The following is a 16,303-nucleotide window of genomic DNA, read 5'->3' as shown; positions in this document are numbered from 1 at the left end:
TTCAGTATCTCCCTCTGTTCCCTGGGAGATGTTATGGGGAGGGATCATGCCTGCCTCTTGGAGGTCCTGGCCTTCCTTCACTGGTGGAAGATGTAAGGCAGACGGTACCTTCAGCCATGGTCCAATGATGAGTTCCTCTTTCTGCTTCTGCTGAAGCCTTCAGGTGATCTGCCCAAAATAGGGTCTCAACCATCTTTTAAAGCCAAATTGACCACAGGTATTGGTGCAGACTAAGCCTACCATAAGGAACTAATCTGGGTTCCCCACCAACAATCTTATATTATGCGTCAGGTCTGGACCAGAGTGCTTTGCAACAGGAAAGGGAAGAGTTGACAACATGAACTCCTAAGTCCCACCCATCTTCCTGTTAGTTGTACATCAACGTGTTTGTCTGGTTAACTGAGCCCTCTGTGGCTCTTGATCAAAGTGCAGGTCTCCCTTGACGTTTGTGGTGAGAACAGACTTCTGCCTCCCTCAAATCACATACTTCATCCCTTTGCCTACTGTAAACTATTGTCCCAGACATGACATTCACTGCCCTTCGTACAGAGGGGTGGGAGCTAGCTTCAAGCTGACACATTGCATATCAAGAAGGTGTTGGGATTTCCTGCCCTTTGTTAGTTCTGTGACCAAGCCTCTTTGCAGGCCTGCTTCAATGAACTCTCATCAGTATGCGCCAGCACCACACAGAACTTGGACAATAGCACAGGGCTGATCCATGGAGCCTTTGATATTTTAATTAGACTTCCCATGGCCAGAATAAGCTGTCGATAATGAACCAACCCTAGTCCCCACCAACAATCCCCTTTATGCATGAGGTAATAACCAGAGTGCTTTGCAACAGAAAAGGTAAAGCGGTGTAAACATGTAATACTAAGTCCCACCCATTTTCCTGTCTGTTGTGGATTAAAGGGTCTCGCTGGTCAATGGAGCTCTCTGTGGCTCCCGATTAAAGCGGCAGGTCTCCCTTGAAGCTGCAGGGAGACCAGACTGACCAAACTTTCTGTTGTCATCAATCCACATACTCATACCTTCTGAATGGGGTCCCCCTGCAGGATTGACTACTGTAGTACATGCAGTCCCAAACTTAGCATTTCCCTGTCAATTGATACTGAAGGTGGGAGCTGGCATCAGGTTGACATAGTGCATATAAAAGGTTGTTGGGGTTTCCTGTCTCCTTTGTTAGCCTCTGCAGCCAGGCCCTATTTGTGCCTGTTTGAATTTAACTCTGATTAATATGCAAAGCTGCCACCAGCAGTGGGGCTACACAAAAGGACAGGGTGGATCCATGGAGCCTTTCATAGTTAATTATGCTGACCATGGCAGGGGGAAGGTTTTTCCCTCCTCCTTCTGAGATCACATGGTGTAATCCTGGCTGCCATATCCCAACTAAATATGACAGGGGGGCTGCGCCTGTAGGCTCTGTCCACCCAGACTACACAGGTCATGCGGTGAGCATAGGAAAATGTGTGCGGGTTAGCCGCACACATTTTCCGTTGGTTGATCTACCATCATTCAATTTCATGTAAACATGTTAAAAAGGCGAGGTGAGCGTACACCCACCGTGTGGATGGCCGAATTCCTCCTCACACCCATGAGAGTGAAGACTTTCACACTACTAATAGTATCGGTTATGGGTTAGGTGATAGTGAAGTCTCTGGCACCACTAAGAGTGTAGATTATTTGTCAGGTGATAGTGTAGGTTTTGGTGATAGTGAAGTGACGTTTTTGGCACCACTTATAGTGTGGATTCTGCGTAAGATAATTTTTCAGGTTCTCATGATCGAGAGATCTCTAGCAGCACTAGTAGTGTAGCTTCTATCTCGGATCATAATTCATGTTAGGCAGAATCACATGTAGTACCCTTTGGGACCACTACATGCAATTAGGACTACAAGTGTAAGCACAACTTCACCTTTGGTACAAGCCTGTACTACATAGTAAAGTGGTAGCAATGGCTGAGCAGCCAGGCTTATCTCAAGAGTTTAAGTGAGCAGTAGAACAAGTTACACAAAGGCCCAGCAAATACAGTGATTCAAATATACACTTACTCAAGTTTCTTGGTAAAAAAATATACATTTATTTACTCAGTCAGTTAGAAAACCTTACACTAGCACAAGCAGCTCAATATCACACACTAATACACCACACAAATCCAACCTGGAAGTAAATGAACTAGTTTAGCTCCAAAATGAAGTTGGATCAAAATGGCACTTCAAATACTTATAAAAGGGATAAAAAGACAAGGTTATAAGACTAGACAGCCCAAATGCATTCATAGGCAGGGTAAAGGGTTTCAGTTAAATACAACCAGCAATTCTTCTCATAGGTCTGGGCCAAAGTCAATGGTTCAGAGTCTTTATATAGGATAGCACAGTTCTGGTATATAGAGAGTTTAGAAGAGTTTGGCTAGGCAAACAGTGTGATAAATGTTTAGGGAAGGACAAGCCTTCGAAGTTGAGGAAAGTTTCACGCACTTTCTCGATGGACGAAAATATTTCCGGACCGCGGTTGCACAGTACCTTGTTAACGAAGAAAGCTGTAGCTTAGGCAGTTGCTCCTGGCAGTTCCGAGCAGGTCTCGTAGTTCCTGAGCTTCAGTCATGGGGGCAAGAAGGAGGACGTTGGGAAGTTCCTGCACTGCCCAGGGATGAGGCCAAAAGCTGTAGCAAAATGTCGGTTTAAGGTGTGAGTGCCTTAAGGTCCACGAGCTGGTTTTCTTCCCACTGGCTATCCGGTTTTCAGCAGCACTCTGCTGAAAATTCGACCAGTCAGGGATGGTGTCCAGGTGGCTTACGAGTTGGTTGTTCCCACCAAACTCAAGGGAAGAAGTTACCTTGAAGGGCTTCTCTGTCGATTGGAGTTTCAGGCAATTCGGATCTGCAGCAGGGCTTCACTGGTCATCCAGGAGTTGCAGCAGTCCTCTTCCTTCAACTCGTCTTTGGTTCTTTCGTTCCAGTGGTCGACTCTGCTTTCCAAGTTCCAGAGACCTGCTTTTAAACAGTTTTCCCCCCATTCATTCAGCCTGGCTCTCACTCACCCAGCAGGGTGGCTGTCCTTGCCGGACAGTCAGCCAGCCAATCATACCAGAGTGCATTCAGGTCTCCTAGGAGACTAAGCACAGGGAGTTTTGGGCACCTCCCTCACATCCTGTCCACCTCAGACACTCTGGCACCAGAGGAGGGCTTCCGCACTGAAGCCCGCCAAATTGCATGAACAAAGGGACCAAACCTGGTTTGACGCGCAGAGACAAACACAAGAAGGACTTTTCCTAAAGGAAATGGTGAAAAAAGTTGTCCGGAATCTGATTTTACAGATAGGTCTGGGGTGCCATACTGAAAAACATGGCTGCCCTGATTTTTAGCTACTGTTGTAGTTGATCTTAACCACTGCCACCAGCCATTTAAAGTAGGAAAAGGTAACATTTTACTGCTACGTGAGTGTTTTGACTAAGGGGAAGCTAAGCAACCCCTCCAGCACTCAGTGCTGGGCCAGTAAATTTAAAAAGACTAGTAAAGCCAATTTAACTTTACATGCTCTGGGAGATGGTTGTCAGTACCAGAGAAGGTCTTTAAACCTTGGGGAGTCTGAAAGACACCCCTGTGCCACTGCAATGAAGGTGCTGTGTGACACACATAAACATATGATGCCAATGGGGTTGTTTAAAAACTCCATAACCAAAGAACACAAAAGTAAAACACATACAAAATACATGGAAGAGTGGGAAACAAAATAATTCACACTCTTCCCAGGTATAAAAATCAAATCCCAGAAATCCAGCAAAGTTGCTGGGGGTCTCAAAAGGTAAGGGAAATGAGCACATGTTGAGAATTCTCCCTAACAGTTCAGTTTCTAGTGATAGTGAAGTGTCTGGCACCACTAATAGTGTCAGTAGCGCTCTTGCCCTCGTAGTGTAGCCGAGGAGTTCTTCTCGCCAATCTACCGAACTAGTCAGTACAATCAACAAACAGAACAGTTGATTGGCGGAAAGATGGAATGTCAACGAAGAATCCAGAACCCGATGGAACAGGATACTGGAACGGGATGTCTTCTCAAGGTGTACAGGCAAGACCCCCAGACAACTGCACTACGAGCAAATATCACATAGATGCGATGTATGCAAAATAAACGCAGAAATCAGAATAGAATCCACCACTAACCTGTGTAGTTCTTCAGAATCTCCGATTCTCCGAATATTCCCAAGGAAGGAATAAGAAGGAAGGTAGAGGCCAACCCAAGATCCAGAAATGAAGGCAAAGCAAGAAGCAGGAGAAAATCCACGCTGACTGTCCAAAGAGCGAAACCTAACCCGACGGCACGAGGACGCCTAAAAGGTACAACAAGGCAGTCTCTAGTCCGTGTACCAAAGGTGACGAGTTCCAATGTAGGTGGACAATCCTAGCAGGGTAGGACCGTGGACGATCCGAGGTCGAAGAGCAGGGCTGGCAGCAAAAGTACAAAGGAGTAGCCAAAGCAGGTCCGTGGGCGATCCGAGGTCGAAGAGCAGGGCTGGCAGCAAAAGTACAAAGGAGTAACCAAAGCAGGTCCGTGGGCGATCCGAGGTCGAAGAGCAGGGCTGGCAGCAAAAGTACAAAGGAGTAACCAAAGCAGGTCCGTGGGCGATCCGAGGTCGAAGAGCAGGAAGACAAGGCAAGGGGGGACAAGAAGCTGGAATACAAGAGAAAGCAAGCCGCTAGAATACAAGATTCAGAAGCGCCGGCAAAACGAACAGGCGTGGCTTATATAACAGTCACATGATCACTATACGTAAACTTAACGTGTAGAGGGAAAAGTGACTGACGTGAGAGGACGCCATCGTCTCCATGCCAACTTCCAAGATCCCGGCAGACGAGATCTTAAAGGGACCGTAACCACCGTTCGTTGACGAATACGAGAGCCACAAGTATTAGTTCTCGTGGAAGCCGGATAACTACGGCGTCCCAACACAGATGATCTCTGCCGATACTTGACAGTTTCCTTCCCCAAAGAGGCCCCCACACGCCGAGATCTCCAAAAACGGGACAACAAAACCGGGGCATGTACGTTTTCGCATGGCTCCCAGGTGCGATCCTCCGGACCATAACCCTTCCAGTCAACATAGTAGAGTCTTCTACCTTTCCGAACCTTGGTGTCCAAGATGGCTGAAACCTCATATTCCACAGCACCCTGAACCCTGAGAGGCGGAGGATGGGAGGGAAGACGGGTATTAGGACGGCACGGTTTGATCAAAGACACGTGGAATACTGGGTGTATTTTCCACGACTGGGGAAGAACCAGACGCACCACTGCCGGGTTGATGACATGCGATATAACATATGGCCCAACAAAACGTGGGAGCAACTTCCTCTGACCAGGCAGGCGTAAATTGCGAGTAGACAACCAGACGTTCATGCCTGGGAGATACACCGGAGCAGGGGTACGATGCCGGTCTGCATATAACTTGGTCCTGTTCTGAGCCTCCAACAATTGTCTCATAACCTGGACATGGGTGCCGGAAATGTCCCTAACACAGGCAAGGGCAGCAGGATTGTGAGCCGGCAGGTCAGGTGCGAGAGGCAAGGAACGCGGATGCTGCCCATACAGGGCAAAGAAAGGAGAAACCTGTGTAGCAGTGTGGAGCGAATTATTGTAGGCAAATTCGGCCATAGACAGTACCGAAAGCCAATCGTCCTGACGCTGAAAGATGAGACACCTTATGTATTGTTCCATAGTGGCATTCAGACGTTCGGTCTGGCCATCCGTCTGCGGATGATAAGCACTCGAAAATCGAGCTTCGATACCTAATGCAGCCGACAAAGCTCTCCAAAAGCGTGAAGTAAACTGAGGACCGCGGTCGGAGATGATTATAGAAGGAAGACCAAACAACCTAAATACGTTCCGCAGAAAAAGATCCGCCAGTTTAGGAGCAGTAGGGATCCCTTGACAAGGTATGAATAGTGCCATTTTGGTGAAATAGTCGATGACCACCCAAATAGTATCAAAACCGTCCACCGGAGGTAGTTCCACAACGAAATCCATGGAAATGGAGGACCAAGGATGATCTGGAAGAGGCATAGGTTGGAGCAAACCCACGGGTTTGCCATGTGATGTCTTACACTGAGCGCAAACCGAACAAGTATTTACGTAATCAGTAACATCCTGCAATAAAGACGGCCACCAACACCATCTTTTCATTAGATCAACCGTCTTCCTAATACCGGGATGAGCAGCCAGAGAGGAGTCATGACACCATTGTATAGCAGTACGTCGCGTCTCTGGAGTAGGCAGGAATATCTTACCCTGGTAATAGGGCAAGGAATTTATGTTCTCCAGCTTGTATTTGGTTACTTCTGACGGATCGTTTCGAAGCCATTCCTGTATAAAGGACTTAAGTGACGGACGTAAAGAGCAACCACAAACCACCTGAGTGGGTAACAGAGGTACACCAGTGGCGTGAGAGGATTTGGCGGGTCCATGTAGACGAGAGAGAGCATCCGCTTTAGAATTCTGAGAACCAGGACGATAGGAAATAGTGAAATCAAACATTGAAAAGAATTCATGCCAACGGGCATGTCGTGCAGTGGTGCATTTCACTGACTGCAGGGCCAAGAGATTCCTATGATCCGTGAACACCTGAACAGGTACTTGAGAACCCAGCAAATGATGCCTCCAAACCAAGAACGCGTCCCTGATAGCCAACAATTCGCGCTCCGTGATAGTATAATTCCTTTCATAAGGTGTTAACTTTCTGGAATGAAAGGCTACTGGATGTAAACCCGCATCGTCTGGGCAAGGTTGGGACAGGATAGCCCCCAAGGCCACATCCGAAGCATCAGCCTCGACAATGAATGGTTGGGTTGGGTCCGGATGCTGGAGCACAGGTGCCGAGGTGAAGGCGGACTTCAGAGAGTCAAACGCCTGTTGAGCCTCCCCATCCCAACGGAAAGATCTCTTGGAGCTAGTCAGAGCCGTAATGGGACAGACAATGGTTGAAAAGTCTTGAACGAAACGTCGATAAAAGTTCGCAAAACCTAAAAAGGATTGCAGCGCCTTCAGATTGTTGGGAACCGGCCAATCCAGAATAGCAGAGACTTTAGATCTGCTCATCTTGACTCCTTTGTTGGTGATGTTAAAGCCAAGAAACTCGACCTCTTGTACATGGAAGAGACACTTTTCCAGTTTGGCATATAAATGGTTGTCCCGCAAACGTTGTAAGACTCTACTGACCTGAACAACATGGGTTTCATGGTTGGGGGAGTAAATCAAAATGTCGTCTAGATAAACGATCAGAAATTGATCCAACATATCATGAAAGACTTCATTTATGAAGAACTGGAAAGTGGCGGGGGCGTTACTCAGGCCGAAAGGCATTACAGTGTATTCGTATAGACCGTATTTGGTTTTGAAGGCGGTCTTCCATTCATCCCCTTCTCGTATGCGTACAAGGTTGTACGCCCCACGTAAGTCTAACTTGGAGAAGACCTTGGCTGAGCCGAGCTGATCAAGCAAGACTGATATCAGAGGAATCGGGTATTGGTTTCTGACCGTAACAGCATTCAAGGCCCGATAGTCGATACAGGGGCGAAGGTCCCCCTCCTTCTTTGGAACAAAAAACAGAGGGGAAGCTGCCGGAGAACGCGAATGCCGAATGAAGCCGGATTTTAAGGATTTATCGATGTATTCCTTAAGGATGACATCCTCCTTGGGTGTTAATGAATAAATCCTGCCAGATGGTATCTTGGCCCCAGGAATCAATTCTATAGGACAATCAAAAGGCCTGTGGGGTGGAAGGATTTCTGCCCCACCTGCGTCAAAGACATCCCGATATTCTCGATACTCTGAGGGCAATTGAGTATTAAGAACCGCTCCTATCGTAGAGGCGGCATCCATGAGAGCATGGCTTGGGCTGGGGGTTTTCTGAACTGATGTCAAACAGAACTGGTCACAATGTTCTGAGAGGAAGTTCACTTCCCCCGACTGCCAATCCACCACGGGGTTGTGTAGTCTCAACCAAGGAAGTCCCAGGATGACTTTAAGCTGTGGGGCGGCAATCAGGTCAAAGGTGATCTCTTCAGAATGCCCACATTCCGTCCTCATGACCAAAGTAGCAGTACGTTCAGTCACTAGACCAGAAACCAGGGTTGAGCCATCGACCGCATTCACGACCTCGGGGCAGTCTTTGGAAACGATCTGTATACCCATCTCTCGAGCATAATCACCATCAATATAGTTCCCCGTAGCACCTGAATCCAAGACAACTGGAATCACCCGTCTACCGAGGGAGGTGGAATAGAGAGTGACGGATAAACAATAAGGTGTAGACATGAGGGGGTTGCTGTAAGAACCACCCGGCAACTGAACCCCTTCTATTGCCGGGCTTTCGCGTTTCCCTGTTTCTTAGCAGGTTTCTTAGTACATGATCGTAGTAAATGATCTGATGACCCACAATAGAAACGAAGGCCGTTCTTTCTTCTGTGTTCTCTGGTTTCTGCTGACAACGGTCCCCGCAATGCTCCGATTTGCATTGGTTCTGAGGACCCGGTGGCAGGACTTGACGTGGCGGTCGTAAGAGGAGGAAGCGGTCGCCGTTCCCCCCTTCTCTCTGCTTGCCTAGAGTCAATTTGAAGTACCAAATCAACCAACTCAGAGAATGCTGTAGGGATTACCGGTACCGTAGATAGAGTATCTTTAAGGGAGTCAGACAACCCTTTGTAAAATAAGGAGGCCTTCTTCTCCTGTGGCCAGTTAGTTTCGGCAACCAATTGATTAAACTTGGCTAAGTAAGCCAAAAGGGTAGAAGTTCCCTGCTGTAAGGCCAATAACTGTAAGTCGGTGGCTTGCGTAGCATAGCGTGTATCAAAAACCCGACTCATAGCCTCAATCAAGGCGTCACAATCGTACAAGAGGTGACTGCCCTCTTCCAATAGTGGATTGGCCCATGCCGCCACCGTACCACCCAAGTGTGACAAAAGGAAGGCTGCTTTAGTGGTTGGATCCGGAAACTGTGCTGGCCTACATAGGAAATGCAACCTACACTGGTTAAGGAAGGTTCGATAGGTCTTAGGGTCACCTAGAAACCGCTCTGGAGGAGCCAAGGGAAACTGAGCAGTCATGTACACTGGCCCCGTATCAGAACGGGCGCGAGATAGCCCAGAACCCGAGGCCACAGTGGGTGAAGGCGCCCCAGCACCGGTGGGCTGAAAACCAACCTGTAGCTCATCAATGCGCCTTTCGGTGGCAGCATGGGCATGAGCCATTTCACTGCGTAAATCCGCCACCAATTGCATTATGGCCGACAAAGACTCGTTGGCATCCATTTATATAGAAGGCTTCTGAATATGTCAGTAGCGCTCTTGCCCTCGTAGTGTAGCCGAGGAGTTCTTCTCGCCAATCTACCGAACTAGTCAGTACAATCAACAAACAGAACAGTTGATTGGCGGAAAGATGGAATGTCAACGAAGAATCCAGAACCCGATGGAACAGGATACTGGAACGGGATGTCTTCTCAAGGTGTACAGGCAAGACCCCCAGACAACTGCACTACGAGCAAATATCACATAGATGCGATGTATGCAAAATAAACGCAGAAATCAGAATAGAATCCACCACTAACCTGTGTAGTTCTTCAGAATCTCCGATTCTCCGAATATTCCCAAGGAAGGAATAAGAAGGAAGGTAGAGGCCAACCCAAGATCCAGAAATGAAGGCAAAGCAAGAAGCAGGAGAAAATCCACGCTGACTGTCCAAAGAGCGAAACCTAACCCGACGGCACGAGGACGCCTAAAAGGTACAACAAGGCAGTCTCTAGTCCGTGTACCAAAGGTGACGAGTTCCAATGTAGGTGGACAATCCTAGCAGGGTAGGACCGTGGACGATCCGAGGTCGAAGAGCAGGGCTGGCAGCAAAAGTACAAAGGAGTAGCCAAAGCAGGTCCGTGGGCGATCCGAGGTCGAAGAGCAGGGCTGGCAGCAAAAGTACAAAGGAGTAACCAAAGCAGGTCCGTGGGCGATCCGAGGTCGAAGAGCAGGGCTGGCAGCAAAAGTACAAAGGAGTAACCAAAGCAGGTCCGTGGGCGATCCGAGGTCGAAGAGCAGGAAGACAAGGCAAGGGGGGACAAGAAGCTGGAATACAAGAGAAAGCAAGCCGCTAGAATACAAGATTCAGAAGCGCCGGCAAAACGAACAGGCGTGGCTTATATAACAGTCACATGATCACTATACGTAAACTTAACGTGTAGAGGGAAAAGTGACAGACGTGAGAGGACGCCATCGTCTCCATGCCAACTTCCAAGATCCCGGCAGACGAGATCTTAAAGGGACCGTAACCACCGTTCGTTGACGAATACGAGAGCCACAAGTATTAGTTCTCGTGGAAGCCGGATAACTACGGCGTCCCAACACAGATGATCTCTGCCGATACTTGACAAATAGTGTTCATTCTGGATCCTGTGATTGGACAAGTTCCAGTGATAGTGAAGTTTGTGACAGCCCTGAGAGCATAGATTCTGGGTCTTTTTCCAGTGAAGGCTGGGTTGATGGTGGAGTTTCACATTAGTGAGATAGCAAAGGCTGCGGTGATCTAGTAATGCTTTCTTTGGTTGCAGTTCATGTGTGTGTTGCTTTGTTGGATTACCTCTTGTGAAACAGCATAGTGATGATTTAATCACTCACTGAGATCTACCAAATCTGCTGCTGGTCACAAGTTAGAATCCAAACAGGATCAAATCGTTTTTTCACTCTGGAGAGGTTTATAAATTCACTACCATTAACCTGGGAAGCATTAACGCCTGCTTTTTTAAAGCGAGTCCGCGCCGCACAGTCAGTAGTATGCGCTGCAGTATTGCAAGGGGTTGTGATGTCCTACAGGGTTCCAGCACTTCATGTACACTCAGGACCTGTGGTGATGACTTTCCTTTGTGTTTCCTCTTCCTGTCCCCATGGGCTCTTATCGAGTGTGGATGAAGTCCTGTCCACAGGTGGGGATAAGTTGCTCTTGTTCTTCTCAGTGGGGTCAGGGTCCCTTCTGCCTCTTGTCCCTTTTGGTTTGTTTGGGGTCTGATAGGCTTTATCTTTGCATGCAGTGCTTGCACTTTCCTGAAACCCCACAGATTGGCTCCCTACTTGTGTACAGGCGTGTTATAAATGACTTATATCATATCACATCAGATCCGCATGCTGTTTCCTTCTCTGCCGCCCTTGTTGCAGGTTCCTCCGACAGCACCCAGTGTCATGATTGAGCTTTATGTCCCCACAGGTGGCCCTGGAGACGCGAGCAGTGATTGCATGGATGGAGAAGATCCCCTTTGTTTTAGGGGGAAACCTTCAAGGGGGTGAGCTGGTGGTTGCCTACCCCTACGACATGGTCCGGTCCGTCTGGAAGACTCAGGAATACACCCCAACCCCAGATGACCACATCTTCCGATGGCTGGCCTACTCCTACGCTTCCACTCACCGACTCATGACAGATGTGAGTCGAAGACCGTGCCACACCGAGGACTTCCAGAAGGAGGACGGCACAGTGAACGGGGCCTCGTGGCACACCGTGGCCGGAAGTAAGCTTTGCTTTCACCCCACTATCACTCTTCTAATCTTTTCTTCAGGAGGGAGTCAGCCCCGCGCTGCATGATCCTACCCTAATGTTTGTCTCTCTCAAGTCCTATTTTATTATCTTCTACTCAAGCATGTCAGTATTAAGTAAGTCACTCATTTCTGAATAATGTATGTCCTGGTCAATACTGTTACTGCCAATTAGTCTATTGTCATGCAGTCACCGTTTTTTTCCTGACAAAAATTTACAGTATAAACCAATAGAAGGATGGATTAAGAAAGAGCATACAATTAATTAATGCATGATTCAAAAAGACTAAGAACATCATATGATCATAACATTCTGGAGGGAGAAGATGCTCTCAGCCCCCATCACAACAATCAATAATTACCATGGATCTCCTCTATAAACATGGCAAAACAATAATAATCCAATGGATCCCTCCCTATTACTGTGATTTTAAGAGCCAGGTGTGATGAATACATTTAGCTGCCTGATAAACAATGTTTATATCATCCGTTCATTTGCATAACATGAATGCATCTACAATAGTGTTGACCTGCTTATCTCAGCAATGGTTACAGGTGAAGTCCCCTCAATGCGCTAAAACGAGGGCAGAACAGGAAATGAATAATTGTCTCCTCCTCCAGTTCACAGAGGAAACAGATACCCATGGCAATAACACCCCAGGATTTTGTAAGACTTGCCACCCAAAGAGTACCTAACCTAAATTCAAGAAACAGAGAGCAGCTTAAACCACACTTCCTCCATGTTCTTCTGAGCAATTGCTAAGAACAATCTCTTCACTGGAAGAGACGAGGCCTTGGTGATGCCTCGCGGGCTCTCCCAAAGCCCACTCTCGCCCAGTTCACATATGGAGTGCTTCACGATGTGTACAGCCCACGGTAGACTCCTACCTCCTTCCAGGCTCAACCGGTTAACACACACATCACGATATTCACTTAAAGCTGGGGTGTACCATAACCTCGGCCAGACAAATACCGGTTTCATAGAAGGCATGCATCGTCTGGGGCATAAATCGACTTCCGTATTGATCCGTGCATTGAGCGACCCCCTGGGAAGCGAGAGAATACCCTTCAAAAATGTACTCTCAATCTTTACATGCCCCCATAATTCAGACCCATAAAGGGCCGCAGTGGCAACTTGTTTTTTGTACGGTTCGATCGCTGGCTTCCTCGATCGCCTGCCATTAGAAGCACCGCTATACTTTTCCAAGGAGACACAGGCGCTTCCACTCTTTCACTGTCCAACTCCCCCTCTCATGGAAAGGAGTTCCCAATGACCTGTCCCAGTCTCTGATTGGCCACCCTGATGTTGATACGCTGCTGCTTAACGTACCTTGGTGCGAAGACCATAGACTTCGTTTAATCGACATTCCGTGAGAGATGTAATTCTTTACATTTCTTGGTAAAGGTTTCCAGAGTCACTCTGAGCCCCTTTGGTGCAGTGGTTAATATATGTGCGTCATCCGCAAAAACGCCCAAAAAAGGGCGAGATACTTTTCCACACCCAGCTTTAGGGGCTCCAACCCATCCACATGAAAGGCTGAAAGGACGTCTTCATTGTATATACAGAACAGGAGGGGGCGAGGACACACTCCTGGCTCAGACTTCTTGTGACATGAAGCTGGAGTGTGACCTCTCCCACCAATCAGACCCATTAATGTCATAAATAGTTCTACTGCTTTCTGCTCCCTCACACCTGTCATGCACACTTGCTCTGGACTCGTTACTCTCCCATGTAATGTTTACTTTGATTTGAACACATTGCCTAATCTTCATGATAATCTAACGACTGGTTCCTATATCTACGCGCCCACGTGTGGGACATAAGAGCAAGCACTCATCGGGAAGCATGATCTACCCTCCATGATCGTCCAGAAAGGGCACCTGTGTAAAATGGATCTCATTCAGGGCATAGCATATGTATTTTTTATAAAACCCTTTTCCATTTCATCAAGTACAGTCACACAAAGGAGTTAAGCATGAATTAATTAAGGAAAGTGGTCACATTGTGGAGAATCAATCAATTAACCAACCAGTCTACCCACTTGGATCAATAATTACCACTGAACCTGAACACTGAGAGATTAGCGCCCATCTGTGCATTCAGAATAAAGATTGCACCAAAGTCGCTGCAAACAACACGTCTACGTGTTAAGATGAACAACTAGGATTGACTTAACAAACAGAATGTGCTAGACTCTCTATATACCTAACCTTACCTAATCACTTGAGTTGGATCATAACGCTTGAAGTCTATGAAGTCTCGCAAATTGCAAGACACTAAAACCTCTGTCTTCCTTCATTATTTAAAAGATAGGCTTTCTACAATGGAGAACATACACTCTCAAGTAGCGGCAGCCATCTTGGAATGGGCATCTCGACCAATGAGGTCAGGAGAGTTTGTGCCAAGTTGGCGGCCATCTTAAAAGGGGGCAGAAGGCTCCCATAGTGTAACCGAGCGGGAGCTGGTCTGACTGCTCTGGCATACCTCTTTGTCCAACGAGGTTGCCAAAGACCTCCAGGCAGCACCGGAGCCTGCTCTACAGGAATCCTCTGTTCCCTCGGATTCCAACAATAACCTCTATAGTTGCTTGTACTAAAACTCAATGGTCCTATCATTGAGGACGTCTCAATGATTTCACAGATCTCCTTTCCTGAATCTCCCAAACAAGGGGCAGGCCACACGTATTGAAAAAAAGGTATATGCTGGCCTTCTGTATCCATCGCATAAGTTAGAGACCAATGGGAATTTCTCAGAGATAGTGCCACTGCCACTTAAATGTATGATTCAATTAGTGTCTTCACTAAAGAGACGAGTACAGCATCAATAAACAGTAAAGCAGCTGACACGTGTCCTAGTCCCAATAACCTGCTAGCTAATGGGTGTTAGGCAGAATCACATGCAATACCCTTTGGGAACACTACACACAATTAAGACTACACGTCTAAGTACAATTTCACCTTTAGTAGAAGCCTGTACTACACAGTAATGTGGTAGCAGTGGCTGAGCAGCCAGACTTATCTCAAGAGTAAAGTGAGCTGTATCAATAGTTACACAAAGGACTGGCAATCACTGTGGGTCAAACAATCACTTACTCAAGGTTTGTTGGTAAAAGAATACTTGCACAGTCAGTTGGAAAACATTTAACTAGTAAGAAGCAGCTCAATATCACCACAATCTAATATACTACAATACACAACCAATCTGTTTCTGAATAAGTTCAGCTCCCCTGAAGTGGGAGCAAAATGGCACTTCAGTTACTTTAAAAAGGGTTAAAAAGACAAGTTTAAAAGACTGATAGCACAAATACTTTGCACAGGTAGGGCAAATAGTTTCAGTTCACTACAACCAGCAATTCAATTCAATAGTCCTGGGCCAAAGTCATTGGTTAGGATAGCATTGTTGGTGGTAAACGGTTAAGTCTTTGCCATGGTTCTTAGAAGAATTTGGTCAGATGAAAAGTTATATGTTGGTTTAAGGAAGGACTAGCCTTCAAAGTTGGGAAAGTTTCACAAACTTTCACCGCGGCCGAACACAGTTCTGCACCGCACTTGCACAGTACCTTGTAAGTGAAGAAAAGCTGTAGCTGAGGCAGTTGTTCCTGGCAGTTCCTGCAGATCTCACTGTTCCTGAGCTTCAGTCGTGGCGACAAGAAGGAGGACATTGGGAGGTTCCTGCACTGCCCAGGGAAGAGTCCACAAGCTTGGCAAAACGTCGGTCTAAGGTATGAGTGCCTTAAAGTCCACAAACTGGTATCTTTCCCACTGGCTATCCGGTTTTCAACAGCACTCTGAAGACAATTCGACCAGAGCAGGGACGGTGTCCAGGTGGCTTGCGAGTTGGTTGTTCCCACCAAACTCAAGGGAAGAAGTTACCTTGAAGGGCTTCTCTGTCGATGGAGTTTCAGGCAATTCGGACCTGCAGCAGGGCTGCACCGGTTGTCCAGGGGTTGCAGCAGTCCTTTTCCTTCAGCTCGTCTTCGGTTCTTTTGTTCCAGTGGTCGACTCTGCTGTCCAAGTCCCAGAGACCTGCTTTTAAACAGTTTCCCCCCCATTCATTCTAGCCTGGCTGTCACTCACACAGCAGGGTGGCTGCCCTTGCTGGACAGCCAGCCGGCCAATCACGCCACAGTGCATTCAGGTCTCCTAGGAGACTAAGCACAGGGAGTTTCGGGCACCTCCCTCACATCCTGTCAACCCCAGACACTCAGGCGCCAGAGGAGGGCTTCAGCACTGAAGCCCGTCAAAGGCCAATGAACAAAGGGACAAAACCTGATTTGGCACGCAGAGACAAACACAAGAAGGACCTTTCCTAAAAGAAATGGCAAAAGAAGTTGACTGGAGTCTGTTTTTACAGATAGGTCTTGGGCGCGATATTGAAAAACATGGCGCCCCGATTTTTAGCTACCGGTGTTCGCGGTCAGGAAAAATCATGGTAGTTTGTTCTAAACCACTGCCACCAGCCATTTCAAGTGGGAAAGGGTAACTTTTGACTGTTACATGAGTGTTCAGACTCAGGGGATGCTAAGCAACCCCTCCAGCGCTCTATAGGAAGATAAGATGTGCTGGGTCTGTACATTTAAAGAGACTAGTAAAGTCAATTTAACTATATATTCTCTGGGAGACAGTAGTCAGTCCCAGAGAAGGTATTTAAACCTTGGAGTGTCTGAAAGACACCCCTGTGCCACTGCACGGAAGGTGCTGTGTGACACACAAGTAAAAGATGATGCCTATGGAGTTGTTTTAAAACTC

The 16,303-nt window shown here is 47.3% G+C and overlaps 1 protein-coding gene across 1 annotated transcript in view; it reads left to right on the top strand.

Moving 5' to 3' along the window:
* CPXM2 (carboxypeptidase X, M14 family member 2) overlaps positions 1 to 16,303 on the top strand; it is a 597,080-nt gene that overhangs the window by 557,521 nt on the left and 23,256 nt on the right. The window contains exon 11 of the mRNA XM_069612029.1: positions 11,232 to 11,529. Coding sequence (XP_069468130.1) covers positions 11,232 to 11,529 — 298 coding nt within the window. The remainder of the gene's footprint in view (positions 1 to 11,231; positions 11,530 to 16,303) is intronic.

This window comes from Ambystoma mexicanum, chromosome 8, assembly GCF_040938575.1.
Source record: "Ambystoma mexicanum isolate Mex_15411 chromosome 8, UKY_AmexF1_1, whole genome shotgun sequence".
NCBI lineage: Eukaryota > Metazoa > Chordata > Amphibia > Caudata > Ambystomatidae > Ambystoma > Ambystoma mexicanum.
The sequence above is the reverse complement of the archived record's forward strand: the minus strand, read 5'-3'. Positions and strand labels throughout refer to the sequence as shown.